The sequence below is a fragment of the Rhinatrema bivittatum genome, chromosome 1 (genome assembly GCF_901001135.1).
Source record: "Rhinatrema bivittatum chromosome 1, aRhiBiv1.1, whole genome shotgun sequence".
NCBI classification, from domain to species: Eukaryota; Metazoa; Chordata; class Amphibia; order Gymnophiona; family Rhinatrematidae; genus Rhinatrema; species Rhinatrema bivittatum.
The window spans coordinates 205,340,685-205,355,701 of NC_042615.1; the positions used below are offsets into that span (position 1 = coordinate 205,340,685).

At 43.0% G+C, this 15,017-nt stretch overlaps 1 protein-coding gene across 1 annotated transcript in view; it reads right to left on the reverse strand.

Moving 5' to 3' along the window:
* Window positions 1-15,017, reverse strand: part of LOC115093884 (proton channel OTOP1-like) — a 148,331-nt gene that overhangs the window by 70,591 nt on the left and 62,723 nt on the right. The window contains exon 3 of the mRNA XM_029606280.1: window positions 13,617-13,675. Within this exon, the coding sequence (XP_029462140.1) occupies window positions 13,617-13,675 (59 nt within the window). The remainder of the gene's footprint in view (window positions 1-13,616; window positions 13,676-15,017) is intronic.

The window sequence follows — 15,017 nt, forward strand, 5'->3', positions numbered from 1 at the left end:
TTGCGCCCACATGCACGCATATATGGGCAGGTGCATACTGATTTTAAAGTTATTGTCTAAGAGTCTCATATAGCTCACAGCTGAGGGTTTTCTGAGGATGCCTTCAGGGAGTCTTCTTGCCTACATATCAGGTTTAAGAAAGGAGATCTCAGGTAGACCCAGTAAGCGGCTGGTATAATCCTATTGGGACATGGAGTTTCCTGTTACAGATTTGTTGGAAAGGTGATGAAGAGCACCTTGGCAGTGAACTGAAACCCTTCTGGTGGAAAGCTGGACTCTGCTAGAGTGGTGACCCAGTGTATGCTGAAGAATGATATGGATTGGGCCTCTAATAACTGTAGTTTTGAGTTGAACTCTAGGTTTGCGACATCCACCATGGTATTTGACCACAATTAGGTCCAATTGTTTTCCTTTACATTGCCAGCATTTGGGAAACAGAGGTGGGTGATTAGACCTCGAGTTATATGGCTGCCGTTGAAAAGAGTATCTAGCTGTAAATCTAAATGACACTTCTTCTATGCTGGAAGGTTTCCTGCCAATGAAAAGGCCCCTATTAAATTGTAAGATGTGCTTCGGGTAAAAATGTCATATCGGGCTTCATTTCGGGAGGGCCCCCTGTGGGAATTTTGTTTTTCCCGTGGTTCGGGGGTTTTTTTTTTCGGGACCCCAATTTTCGGGTTAGTGCGCGCTAACGGGAGTTAGCGCGCACTAACTCCCGATAGTGCGCACTAAGCTGGCAGAGTTAGTGCGCACTATCAGGAGTTAGCATGCACTAATGGGAGATAGCGCACACTAACTCAAAAATGAATTTTTTATGAAATTTCGGAAAAAATTCAATCATTTTTCGGTTTTCCCGAACCATTCCAAATTAGGCAATTTCATTGACATTGCCTAATTCGGGAAATGCAATTGCACATCCCTATAATTGCACCTGGTCTTCCCATTATGTGAAGGCAGTTATGCTGTAGCAGCTAAAACTTAACCCTCTGTAGCTAACCCAGTGTTGTTGTCTTTGCTTCACACACATCTCTGGCACTTACCAGAGGCAAGATCTAACTAATGACATGTCGCTCTGTAGTGTTATGGGCATTACAACAAGTACACTCAGCTTTACCTTGTCATATGCAGGAGCAGAACTGAGGCTCTTGAAAAAGGTAGGAAAGAAAAGGATACAGTGTTAAATAGAATGAGCATGATGCAGTGCTACATGCAAGCCAGTGGTTAAGGCAACTAATGCAGCTGGGTTTAAAAAAGATTTGGATAAGTTCCTGAAGAAGTCCATAAACTGCTCTTAATCATTAGTAGCATGGGATCTATTTAATGTTTGGTTACTTGTCAGATACTTGTGATTTGGATTGGCCACTGTTGGCGACAGGATACAGGGCTTGATGGACCATTGATCTGACCCAGTATGGCATGTTCTTATGTTCTTATGGTCTTATGTTCAGTGTGTGAGTATGTGAGAGTGTGCAATAGGCTGTCGTGATAGGGGCTAGAATCTGGGGTGACATGGCACCCAGCATGCAAATGAAGAAGCAACACACAGAAGCTACCAGATATAAAATGTCATACAAATATTTAAAATATAAACAACTATAAACTTTGAATAGAAAAGGGGAGAGAAATGAAAGTCTAGAGATAAAACTATGTACAAAATTGAAAAGGCCTCAGGAACTCCAGGAGGATAGATCTTGCTAGGCTTAGAGGGCTGGGGGCACTGGTGGTTGGTGCATGCCAATCAGCTCAAGAGGAGCAGTGAGTCTCTCCTGAGCTTGGGCAAAGTGCTCCACCACTGCTATCAGCCTCCTGAAATCAACATCCATGTGGGCAACAGCTTCCCCCATTTTCTCAAAAGCTGTGCCCAACGCTGTGAGAGACTGTGCCTCTAGGCTAAGAGCAGATGCTCCTGCTGCAGATCCAGCCTCCACAGCCATGATGTGCTGCTCTGACTCGGCAGCAAGCTGTTTCCCAACATGCTTGTCTCCCTTCCTCTGCAATGGCAGGGCACCTTCAGAACCATTGTCCTGAGATTCCAGGGCAAATGAGGAGAGGGCAATACAGGTGAGAACAGGACTGGGAGGCAGTATGTCCAGGGCAGTAAGTGGGAGAGGTGCCTGGAGTGGCCTGTCCCCAAGAGGCCTGAGGCCATTTTGTGTGTACTTATTTTTTTTGGGGGGAAGAGAGGCTGGCACAGGTGGTATTGCTGGTTTTGGTGGCTGGCTACTGCAGATGGGTGCAAAGCTGCATCAGTAGGAGGGGCCTGGTGCATCTACTCCTCCTCTTCATCCTCATCCTCCTTGTCAGAGCAGAAGTTGGTGTTTTCTATGAAGAGAAAAAAGTGCATGGAAAGCCATCAGATGGTTTGAACAGAGTTGTGATCTGGAGCACCATAAAAATTGTAAATATAAGTTCCATTTATGGGAGGGGTAAATGCCAAGGGATGTGATCCAAGCAATGGGACACCCATCAACAATAATGGGTTGCAAAGGTAGGATATAGGTCAAAACAGAAACAAAGACTTCTGTACAGCTACTCTCTACAGCATGTTGACTACCTATAGGTGAATTTTAAAAGCTTGATGTGCAAATATGCTGGCCCGGCGCAGGCCGAGCAGATTTTAAAAGAAGCCCAGATACACACAAATCTCCCACTGTGGCCACAAATGAAAACTTTATAAAAAGGGGTAGGGCAGGATGTGGACATGGTCTGGGTGGGGCATGGGCGTTGACGTGAAATTAGCACATAGATACTTATGCACATTGGTACACACAAGTGTCCCCTGCTGCGTAACTTTACTTCTGATATGGATGGTGTGCAAGTAATAAAATAAAAAATAAAATAAACATGCTAGTGGGATTTTAAGGGTCAGGGATAATAGTAGGGAAGGAAGGCAAACTGGGAATAAACGGGGAATAAACTGGGAAAACCAGCAATGCCGTCGGCATGCGTGCCTTTTAAAATCCACTCTCTTACGTGGTAGAAGCTGCATTTGTGCATACAGGAGGGTGTCCACTTAAAATTGAGTGCACATGTGCACGCAGCCAGGCTATTTTAGAAAATGCGTGTATATAAGCACATATGTTATAAAACAGCTGTGTCCCCAGGCATGAGCTAATGAACATGTGCACATGTGCTCCCGCACACCACTTTGAAAGTTACTGTCTTCGTGTTTGTGACTCTGAGCTCTCTGAGGCAGGGCACTTTTTGGGAGGGTGCTCTGGGTTTCAACTTCTCTATGGTCATGTTGCTGCCAATAGGCACATGGACTTTGTTGGAAGGGAGGAAAAGCGTTTCCTGTTTCAGGTTCTGAGAGTTCACATTCACACCTTTATAACATACATAGTTGACCAGTAATTGCTGCTAGTTATGCTTCTTGGCAAGATACACAATGATCCATGGCTTGTGCCTCATCCACATTTTGTGCAGGAGGGATACTTAAAACTGCAGGCTGGAGCAGTTTAATTGGCAGGCAGGGCAATAGTGGGGTATGTGATGGAAGCTGTATATAGAAAGATAGTGGTGACGCCCCCCAGATGGGAGTTATGTGAACTTACTTTGGATCACTCCTGCCTCTGCAGTTGCACCAGCCATTCCCCCTCCAAGTGGAGCAGTTTCCAGGGCTTCTTCTTGAGGTCTTCAAATTATAGAGATGAAAAGGTGGCATAATATGCTCTTAGTTGCATGAGGTTGGTTAGTAACATCCATAATGGCAGATTCCCATACATGCCAGCAAAGCCTTCACTCATACAAACTGTGGCTCTTCATGCTCCCTTATGACATATATGTATACTACTACCTTCACCCACCCCACCCCCAGCTTATCACTGAAAATTACAATGTTATGCTATAACCTTGGCTGACCTTTACACAGAGCCATCACATCCAAAGTTATCCTTGCACCATAAGGGCTTTGGTGATGTCCTTTGAAACTTCTTGCAAAGGTGTCCTGCTCCCACAACTCTGGATATGGGGCTACAGAATTCCAGGTGTGTGCATGTATGAGGAAGCTCTTTTACAGTGAAAACCTTTTCCCTGGATTCTATGCAGATCAGCCTGGAGGATCCTCCATGTAGATCAAGAAGTTTAGCACATGTACCCAGGTTGCCCTCTCCTTCTTTGAACCTTGACCATCTGTTTCCCTCACAACGGAGAAAAAAATAACACATAACATTAAATGCCAAGAAAAAAATTTAAACACAAAGATGATAACTTTTAAATAGCCTCACGGGTATGTATGGCGGCTTGCGCAAATGGACATGGCTATTTTATAGAATATACACGTATATGTACATATGATATAAAATCGGTTATATGCACGTATATGTGCACGCAGTTTTATATCGACATGCAATTGTGTGCACAAATGCCGGTTCTACTGCATAAGTGGGGGGAGTATATTAGATATATGTGCTGATGCAATTACCAATTTCCCCAATCATTTCCTAGTTTGTCCAGATAAAGGATTCCGACTTCCTAACTCCCCTAATTAACCTTCCTTCTTTTTCCCTATTAGCCCCAACTCTTCAAACCCCAGTGACAAGCTCTTATTTTTATTTTAAAACTTACATGCCATCCATAGCAAAAGTAAAGTTACGCAGAAGGGGACCCCGGCGCACGCCTGTGCACATAAATCCAGAGATGAGGCCATTTTATAACATATGTGCATATATGTGTGCATGTTATAAAATAGAGTGACCGCACATACATGTGTGCACAATTTTATATGGATGCATGCATGTGTGTGCAAATGCAGCCTCTACCACATAAGTGGGGGGAATTTTATAAGGGACGTGCCTCAATGCCATACCATGTTTTCCCACTTCATTCCCAGTTCCTTCAGTTTATGAAGAGCACTTCCAAACCCCCCTAATTTATTAGCCTCCCTTCTCCCTGTAAGTCTTAACTCTTAAAACTCCACTGACTAATCTAGATTATTTTGTTTTTCTAATTATCCGCCATCCACAGCAGTACTAAAGTTATGCAGCAGGGGACGTCGGAGAGCAACTGTGCACATAAGTATTTACTAGAAATGTGAATCGGAACCGGAATCTGATCGGTTCCGGTTCTGATCCAAATCTTAAAATTTTTATCGCCCAGCCCGATTTGAGTTCTGATTATCGGCTTCGCCCGATCCGATAATCAAAAAACCCTCCCCCATCCTCCCGAACCCCCAAAAAGGTTTTAAAATTACCTGGTGGTCCAGCGGGAGCGCGGGGAGTGATCTCCCGCTCTCAGGCCATCAGCTGCGTTAATAAAAATGGCGCTGATGGCCCTTTGCCCTTACCATGTGACAGGGCAAAGGTAGCGCCGGCACCATTTTGAATATTGGCAATACGGCCTGAGTGCAGGAGATCGCTCCCGGACCCCCGCTGGATCCCCAAGGACTTTTGGCCAGCTTGGGGGGGGCCTCCTGACCCCCACAAGACTTGCCAAAAGTCCAGCGGGGGTCCGGGAGCGACCTCCTGCACTCGGACCGTATTGCCAGTATTCAAAATGGCGCCAGCGCTACCTTTGCCCTCACTATGCCATAGGGGCCGACGGTCGGCCCCTATGGATTTACGTGCGGCAGGCCTCTTTTCAAAAGGCCTGGCGACGTGCGTAAAGCCCCGGGACGCATGTAAGTCCCGGGGATTTATTAAAGGGGCAGTCCGGGGGTGGGTAGGGCGGGGCGGGGCCAGAGGCCTCCAACACCAGCGGCCATTGCCGCTGTGTTGGGGGATCGCGTGCCGGCAGGCTGCCGGTGCACGCAACTTGCGCCTGCCCAGAAGCAGGCACAAAAGGTAAGATAAAGGTCAGGGAGGGTTAGAGTAGGGCTGGGGGGGGAAGGTTAGGGGAAGGGGTGGGAAGGTCAGGCTAGGGGGAAGGGAACAGGGGAAGGCAGCGCGGCTCAGCGCGCACAAGGTGCACATTGTGCACCCCCTTGCGCGCGTTGACCCCCGATTTTATAACATGCGTGTTCCTGGGCACACATGTTATAAAATTGTGAGTCCATCTGTGCACGCCAGGTAGCACGCGCACATGGACGTGCTCGCATACTTTTTAAAACCTATCCCTAAGTTTCTAACAGATTCTATAGCTTTACAGCTATATCAAATGCACTAAATTCTAATAACTAATAGTTCAAACCCAAACAGTAAAAAAAAATCACTATGAAAAAATAAATAAAAATAATGGGCCAGATTTTCAAAAGGTTATGCGCACCGGGCCTATTTTCAAAAGGTCCTGTGACGCACATAAAGCCCCGGGATGCGTGTAAGTCCCAGGGCTTTACAAAAGGGGTAGTCCAGGGGTGGGTAGAAAAGAGGAAAAGGGGAATTAGATTCAGATGGCAACCAATGAGGACATTGAACTGTATGGTCTAGGAAAACAAATAAGCATGGGGGTAACTTACTGATGTGGTTGTTACTACCCTTACCAATAACCCAGGACTGCTTCTGTGGCCAAATTCATAAGCAAAGCACGTCAAGCAAAACTGACTGATACATGGGGGTAACCTGCACAGCACAGCAGTTACTACTATAGAAACTTAGAAATGATGGCAGGAAAGGACCAAACGGTCCATCCAGTCTACCCAGCAAGCTTATGGTACTATCTGCTGCACCATACAAGTCACCCCAATACTTATCAGTTCCCCAGGCCATCAAACTCAGGGCCCTTGTTGGTTGCTGTTTGAGTCCAATACCCCATTACTGTTATTATTTGTAAGGGTTTTGGGTGGATCCCTGGACCTGTGGCAGATGACCACACCTACGGGGGGAAGTCCCGTGAGGGGCCACAGGTCAGGCTCAGCGTTGGAGACACACACACACTAGTTCTTTTATTATTCAGGATTGGTGAACCACCAGAGGTGGCAGTAGTGAGTTGGAAAGTAGCCCGGTTGGGCTTGTAGTCCCTCATGCTCTGGAACAGCGATCCCACAATGGCTGTGCTGTAATAGAGAGAACTGATATTGTGAGTAGTAGCAGGATATGCAGAGTTCAGGAATAGAGCCTCGTTGGTAATGTACTCACGCAGCAGTCTCTTAGTGTGGAGCACAGGAGCTGGAGGAAAGGCAGGCCCTCGAGGAGCGAGTTCCAGGTTCCAGGGAATAGCTCTGAGAGATAGAGATGGTAACTCACAGATGTTATAGGCAGCGGTGTCTTCCTGGCAGAAGTGGAGTCCAAGTAGCAAGTCCAGGAACATGGGCCCTCGAGGAGCGAGTACCAGTTCCAGACTACGACCTGAAAGATAAGAAAGCGAGAGAGGCCCCCGAGGAGCAGGTACCCCAAATAGAGTAGGTCCGAAGGAGGCAGAGTTGCAAGGTACGGAGAGCGAATCCCATCCATTAGGAAACCTTTGCTAACTCGATTAGCTAGCAATCGCTCAGGCCTTTTGTATCCTGGATGCATAACGTCATCACAGGGGGACACCCCTGAGGATCGCGCCACTGAAGGTACTTGAAGCAGGGCAACGCGGCGCGCGCACCATAAGGCAGCTGAATAGCATGGCAGGAGGCAACGCCCAAGCCGGTCAGGAGACGCCGGAGAGGACGGCAGGCAGACGCCACTGCAGCCAAATGTCCGTCAACTGCAGGAGGAGTCACCAGAGAGGTAAGGAGGGCGGAGTGGAGACGCCGGGCAGCGACAGTTGTAACAATTACCTCCTGCCATTGAAGCAGAGAGCAATGTTGGAGTTGCATCAAAGGTTGGCTTATTGGTAAGGGTAGTAACAGCCACATCAGTAAGTTACCCCCATGCTTATTTGTTTTCCTAGACCATACAATTCAATGTCCTCATTGGTTGCCATCTGAATCTAATTCCCCTTTTCCTCTTTTCTCCCTGCCGTTGAAGCAGAGAGCAATGATGGAGTTGCATCAACAGTATGAAGGCTTATTGTTTAAGGGTAGGAACCACCATACCAGTAAGTTACCCCTATGCACTCTTTTCTTCATTTCCTTCCTCTAGCGTTTAGGGATCCACAGTATTTATCCCATGCCTCTTTGAATTCTTTTACTGTTATTGTCTTCTCCATCTCTTCCAGAAAGGCATTCCAGGCATCCACCACTCTCTCCATGAAGAAATAATTCCTGATGTTGGTTCTGAGTTGTCATCCCTAGAGTTTCATTTCCTGACCTCTAGTTCTACTGATTTATTTATTTATTTATTTATTTATTTATTTATTTATTTATTTGAAGAGTTTTATATACCGTTATTCGGAAAAGCCATCATAACGGTTTACATAGTGAACAAATATAATCAAGGAAATTTGAGATATCATTATAACATAGTGAACATTACAGAAAAACATAATATAACAGTATAATATAATAATATAACATTTCCAATGGAAAAGGTTTGTTGTTGATTGTGCATCATTAAAACCTTTCAGATATCTGAAGGTCTGTATCATATCTCTCTGGCACCTCCTTTCCTCCAGGGTATACATATTTAGGTCCTTCAACCTCTTGGGGAGGGATCGGGATGGTGGGAGGGTTGTAATACAGTAAATGTGAAGGTTGGGGTGGTTTTTTTTCCGATTCAAATTTTTTTTTTATTCGTTTTTCCAGTTTCGGGTTCAGGTTCCAGCTTCGTTTTTGCTGAAAAACGATCCGTGAGAAAATGAGTTTTCCCACGAAGTGCCCGAACTGAAACCTGACCCTAGGCAGTAGGGGTGTGCATTCGTTTTGAACTTATATGTAAAACGCTACTTTTTTTTTTTTTTTAACTTAAAAAAGTGATGAGGCGAAAACGATCGGATTTCCAACTTAATCAACATAGCTATGTTGAATACGTTGGAAATCGCGATCGTTGATCCTAAATAAAAATTTAAACCCCTCACCCTCCTTAATCCCCCCCCAAGACTTACCAAAATTCCCTGGTGGTCCAGCGGGGAGTCAGGAAGCCATTCCTCTATTCCTTTGCAAGGACCACGTGACGGCCGCGTCACTCCGACGTGACGCGGCCGTCACGTGGTCCACCGCGGTTCCGCTCCCGGAACTTTTGGCCAGCTTGGGGAGGTCAGAAGGCCCCCCCAAGCTGGCCAAAAGTTCCGTTTGTGTCCAACGAGGGGTCCGGGAGCGGAACCGCGGTGGACCACGTGACGGCCGCGTCACTCCGACGTGACGCGGACGTCACGTGCTCCTCGCAAAGGAATAGAGGAATGGCTTCCTGACTCCCCGCTGGACCACCAGGGAATTTTGGTAAGTCTTGGGGGGGGATTAAGGAGGGTGAGGGGTTTAAATTTTTATTTAGGGAACCGGTGCACGTATGGACATAGACTCAACTTATGGAATTCTCCATATGTCCATATTGACCGAAATTGACCCCCCTTTTCGACTTATGGACTTATGAACATAAACTTTTTGTCTGCACATCCCTACTAGGCAGAAAAATGAAGCTCATTTCTATGGATTACCACACCCTAGATATATGACTCTGCACTTTTGGCATTGAATCCCAGCTGCCATATCTTCGACCACTATTCATGCTTCCTTAAGTCACATTTTATTCTCTCTACTCCTTCCAATGTATCCAATCTGTTGCAGATCTTAGTATCATCTGCAAATAGACAAACTTTACCTTCTATCCCTTCCAACATGTCGCTCACAAAGATATTGAACTGAAATGGTCCCCACATCGATCCTTGTGACATTCTGCTTAACACCGTCCTCTCTTCAGAGAAAGTTCCATTTACCATGGGAAGCTTGCTGGGCAGACTAGATGCACCATCTAGTGTGTGTGTGTGTGTGTCCCAATAATTTGTGTTAAGTATCCAAGCCACACTAAATTTTCAGTACATGTCAAAGAGATCATCATACAATTATGTGCGTGTGGGGAGGTACATGTGTTCCAGAAAGTAGGCTCCCTTAGTTTGCATATATATATATATATAAGCTTCCCTAATTCCTGTATTGTATTGCCTTTTTTTAACTTCCTTCTACTTATGACTGTTTTTTGATCAGCAAAGATGCATTTCTATTTCTGTTAAATTTCATTTATCCCCATTAACTTTCTGTAGAATAGTGATATATAAATGGAATATGTTTAAATAATTGTATTGATTGAAGTGTAGGAAAGTGTTTTTAGCTACTTGCCCTTGCTTTGGGGCCAATCAATGCAATAAGCTGAACTGATCCTAACCCACATTTTAGCACAGATTTTTCCATGCTGAAATAACCCTGGTATGTCTAGCATGGAAAAACAAGTGCTAAAACCCAGATTAAAACCTGCTCTAGGATTAGTATATTTACATGCAAATCCCATGCTAACAAATTAATTAGCTATTACCCTGCAATGTAGAGCGGTACACTAAAGGTGGGGCTGCTTTATGCCCATCTTCTTACTGCAGAACATTTAACGCCTGGATAAGAGGTGGAGATCAACTTCCCGCCATACTTGTGTAAGCATGCACTTTTCCACAGCACCAAAAAGTGATAGCAAATCATCAGTTTGGCAGTCCCCTCCACCCACTATCCAGTTTTCTAACCCACCAATAGCAAATCCCTGGATTTGAATAGAGTTTTGGATGATGATTTCTTCAATCCCTTTTTAAGGCTGTCCCCCTGCAATGTCTTGCAGGTCTTATATTGCATCCCTCTCCCAGTAGTCTGGATACCATTTCTATTGCTCAGAAAAAACAGAGAGAAGGAACAGTTTCCCACACTTCTGGGCTTTCTTAGGAGTGTTACTTTCCTGTAAAGCTCCAAGAAAAAGCATTATACATCTGTGAAAAGAGCACCCCTTACAAGGTGTTTAAATGACTGGAGGAAAATTACTGGTTGCAATGAATGTTAAAAACACTAACCAAATAGGGGGGGGGAGAGAGAGAGAGAGAGAGAGAGAGAGAGAGAGAGAGAGAGAGAGAGAGAGAGAGAGAGAGAGAGAGAGAGAGAGAGAGAGAGAGATTAACTATAACACTCTCATACAAGGTAGGTATTTATACCCCAATATAAGGCCCACCTAGTTACTCAAGGTGAGGTATAGGTATTAGTGTAGGGGTTAGGGGGTCACTTTGACATGCAGAGTGTGATGTACGAACAGAACAGTGCACTCTTGTGAAGATTTGATGACCTTCGGAGTGAGGAAACTCACACAAAGATGAGATTTGTGCAATGTTCTCTCAACCTAGCTTGATGTTACCCAGGTAGAGAGTCCATATGCAGATACAAAGGGAGAGAGTCCATATGCAGAGTGGAGGAGTAGCCTAGTGGTTAGAGCAGTGAGCTATAAACCAGGCGACTAGGGTTTGAGTCTTGCTGTTGTTCCTTGTGACCTTGGGCAAGTCACTTTACCCTCTATTGCCTCAGGGTACAAACTTATTGTACCTATAGTACCTGAATGTAATCCACTTTGAAGTAGTGTGAAAAGTGGAATATAAATCTAAATAAAAAATATATATATTGTAAAGGAACTGGTGGAGAAGGTGAAATGGTTGTTTCTGGTAGGCTAGGCACATTTTATAACTTTTTGGTGAGTACACTAGGAAATTATTGGTGTTTCTGGAAATATTAACCTGCCATTAATACGTTTGCCATTTTTGTTTAAATATCCAGGTGGGTTAAGAGCAGAGAGAACGCCGAATAATACCAATCACCGGACTAACACGTCTTGTCCCCTGATGAAGAATCAAGGATTCGAAACAAGGCCCTGTTGGGACATTGAAACGGACGGAACATCAATTCAGACTTGAGTCACGGCAAATATATACAGATAAGTTTAAAGAGGAAATCTCTCCGTACAACAGTGTCACTTTAATAGTTGAGAATATTGCATGTCGGCGTTTTTGGGAAAATTTGGGCGTTTTTGGGAAAATTTGCGCATTTTTTAGAAATACACAGACAGAAAAGAGTATTTTATTTTATTGGATTCACGACATTAACACGCGAAAAAATATATAAAAAAAGAAATCACGGGGCGGAGGAGGTTGGTTCATGATTATAATTGCTATGCACTGCTGGATGCAGTGATATAAAGAAATTGTATGAAACCTTCCTCTTCTTTCCTAAAAAATTGTTTTTGTGGTAAAAAAAAATGTTTACTTTATGAGAGATTCAGAATTATTTAATACTGCAGAGATAGGATTCTCATCAAAATAATCTGGAATAATACATGGTAAAATTGGGTCATTAGAGGTGATATCTTGTTTATTGTTTCATGGTATTTATATCCCTCGAAAACACAATTGTGCATTGTTTTTAGGCTATTCATGACACTTTGGTACCACTTTGCCACAGTCTAAGTACCTTGGAGCTCTTTTCTTGTTCTGATGATAGCTCCCCAGACGTTTCATCAGAATTGATAAAAAAAAAAAAACCAAACCCAATTCTGCAGCCAAAAATAGGCTGCAAATACTTCCCCCATTGACTTTAATGGCAAAACGGAAAACGAATGAAACTAATAAATGAATTGGTTTTCCCCCCTGTGAAACTAATGAAACAAATGTGGGTCCCAGCGAAACAAAAAACGAAATGAAACAAATGTTTTCCTTCTGCACATCCCTACCTGATACTAGTATGAAACCAGACTGGATGTTTGTGTGCTTTGTGGCCAATTGTAAGATACTATTTAATATTCAGATAATGAGTCTTAAATTGCAGAGATCAAAAGAGTAGTACATGTCAGGTCTTCTGATCTTTGAATATTTATAATCATTAGGGCTGCACATAAGTCTGGACATACAGTAACTGCCACTACCCACGGTGTTTCCATGCAGGCATGCACAGCTGAGTTTTATTGGGTTTTTTTTATGTAGATTTTCTATATATAAGGGCATATACATTGCCCATGAGTAATAAAAAGCATGTTTTTTTTCTATTTAGTTTGCATTTTTTTTAATCTTGGACTATTTGCAACTCATTAGCTTACTGCACCTGGTGGTACCGTGGGTTTGTTGCATGCAAATAAACTAAAACCCATGCTAAAATTTAGCCCAGATTTTAGAGTGGATTTTATTACTTCAGCCTCTCTGAGCTGACATCATGGTGGACACATACTCCTTGCATCTCCTCCATCTATTTGTTGGATGATATCAGGAAAGAGACTGCCTATCAGGAAATGAATAATGAGGTTCATGAATATTGCAAAGACATTGATAATGCATTACTTTATTCTGAGTGTGGGCGGGTCCAAATGGCATATAAAAGGGGTTTACATATGCAGATCCTTCAAGACATTTATTTTATTCATAGAATGTGAATTATTTCCATTCACCAAAGCTGCTGAATAACATTTAGCCATACATTTTTATGAGTCCAAAATGTTGATGACCTGAGCTTGGTGAGCTTGCAATTTCTGATAAATGTTTTGCTCTCTCTCCCTCTCCTAAACAGTACCTGATTCAAAATCCTCACAAATGAATTCTTGTCTCCATGTAAAATTAAAAGTGCCAGATTGGCAATACTAGAAACTAAAGTCTGGCACAGAATAAGTATAGGAAGGGCAGTGCCAGTACAAACTTCTCTACTCTCTGATAGGCTTAATGATAGCAGATTTAATTTATTATCAGCCTGAGCTGGATCTCAATACTGTGCATATCCCCTGAGCTATACAGTCCCCATCAAATCTATTTTATATTTTACATTCAAAATACAAAGATTCATAGAATTTTCATTTACAAGAACAAATATGATACTAATTTACCTTTCAAGTGTTTTGAAAGATTGAATGATATCCTTTGCATGAAACCACAGAAAATAAACCTATACAAGAAAAAAAATATTCTCAGATTGGGCTGCATTGGGCAAAAAAATTTGTAAACCATAAAATATTTCAATTAACTAGAGACATAAACATTAATAAAAGATCATGGTGAACAAATAAGCAAGGAAAAAAGTACGAAAGAGACAACAACTGTAAGAGTAAACCTAAACCAAGATGTTCATTGGGAGAGAAATATAACAGCAGTTAATAGCAGTTAAACAAATCTAAAAGTCTACAACCTTTCACCTTTATCAGAAATAATTCATTACATATGGAAACTAATTTTATAATAGACATGTGCATTCATTTGAAATGAATTGGTAATCCAAAACAAACTATGACATTTTCTTTTTATTTTGTTTAAAATGAAACAAATGGATAATGCTCCTGAAAATAATGAAATTTTCATTTACATTTCTTTTCAGATCCCATTCACGACCATGGGACAAACAAAAACTGCAGGATTTTATTTCTATTCAAAACAAGTCACTGAAGCTATGCAAAATGGAGCTAAGGTAAGAAGAGGCAAGGAAGGAGCAGGATCAATCAAGGTCAAGCATTTTTTCAATCAGCCTATCCCAATTGGCCCCTGTCTGGATTGACAATGATCTGAAACTGAAAACATGCAACTTTGAGCAGTTATTTTATATTCAGTCATTTTTCTGCTGGATTTCAGAAAGAGAGTTTGTGCTTCTGAAGGTAATCCTCGATGCAAAAGAAAAAGTAAAAAAAAAGATTTAGAAAGAAAAGGAAAGAGAAACTTAAAGCAAGATAGACTGTATTGTTTCCTGTTGTCACAGTGTCACCATGTGAGAGGAGACACTGCAATTTAATCTTATCTGTTCATTGTTACAGAGTTACTGTATCATTTAACAAGAAGGAGTAAGAGGGTATCACTCTTTCTGTGCACCTGCAGCAGAGAGAGAGATCTATTTTTATCTTACTAGCTGCAGTATCTCTAACTAGTGACCATTCCATTCACAAGCTAGAACACCAGTCTTTCCTTTCTTTGTTCTCTCTGACTTTCACAATTATTTTCTTAAAATAAACCTCCCTTTGTTAGGCTTCCCAGAATTTCCATGTGAGTGAGAGGACTGAGTGTACAGCTACAGAGAACCAATGCCTACAGCAGTGGCCCTCAGCACTTTGCTGAGTTATTGCCAGCAGTTACCACTCTTGCTGATGATGCCCAGCCCACTCCGTGTTCCCTGCCCCTCTCCTAGTTCAGTTCCTTGATGTGGTGTTCTGCCATTGTTTCTTCCACTTCTGGTCCTCTCATGGTCCCTATGAGAATTCCTTCCACTATTGGTACCATTTTGCCCCTCTCACTTTGGTGTGGGG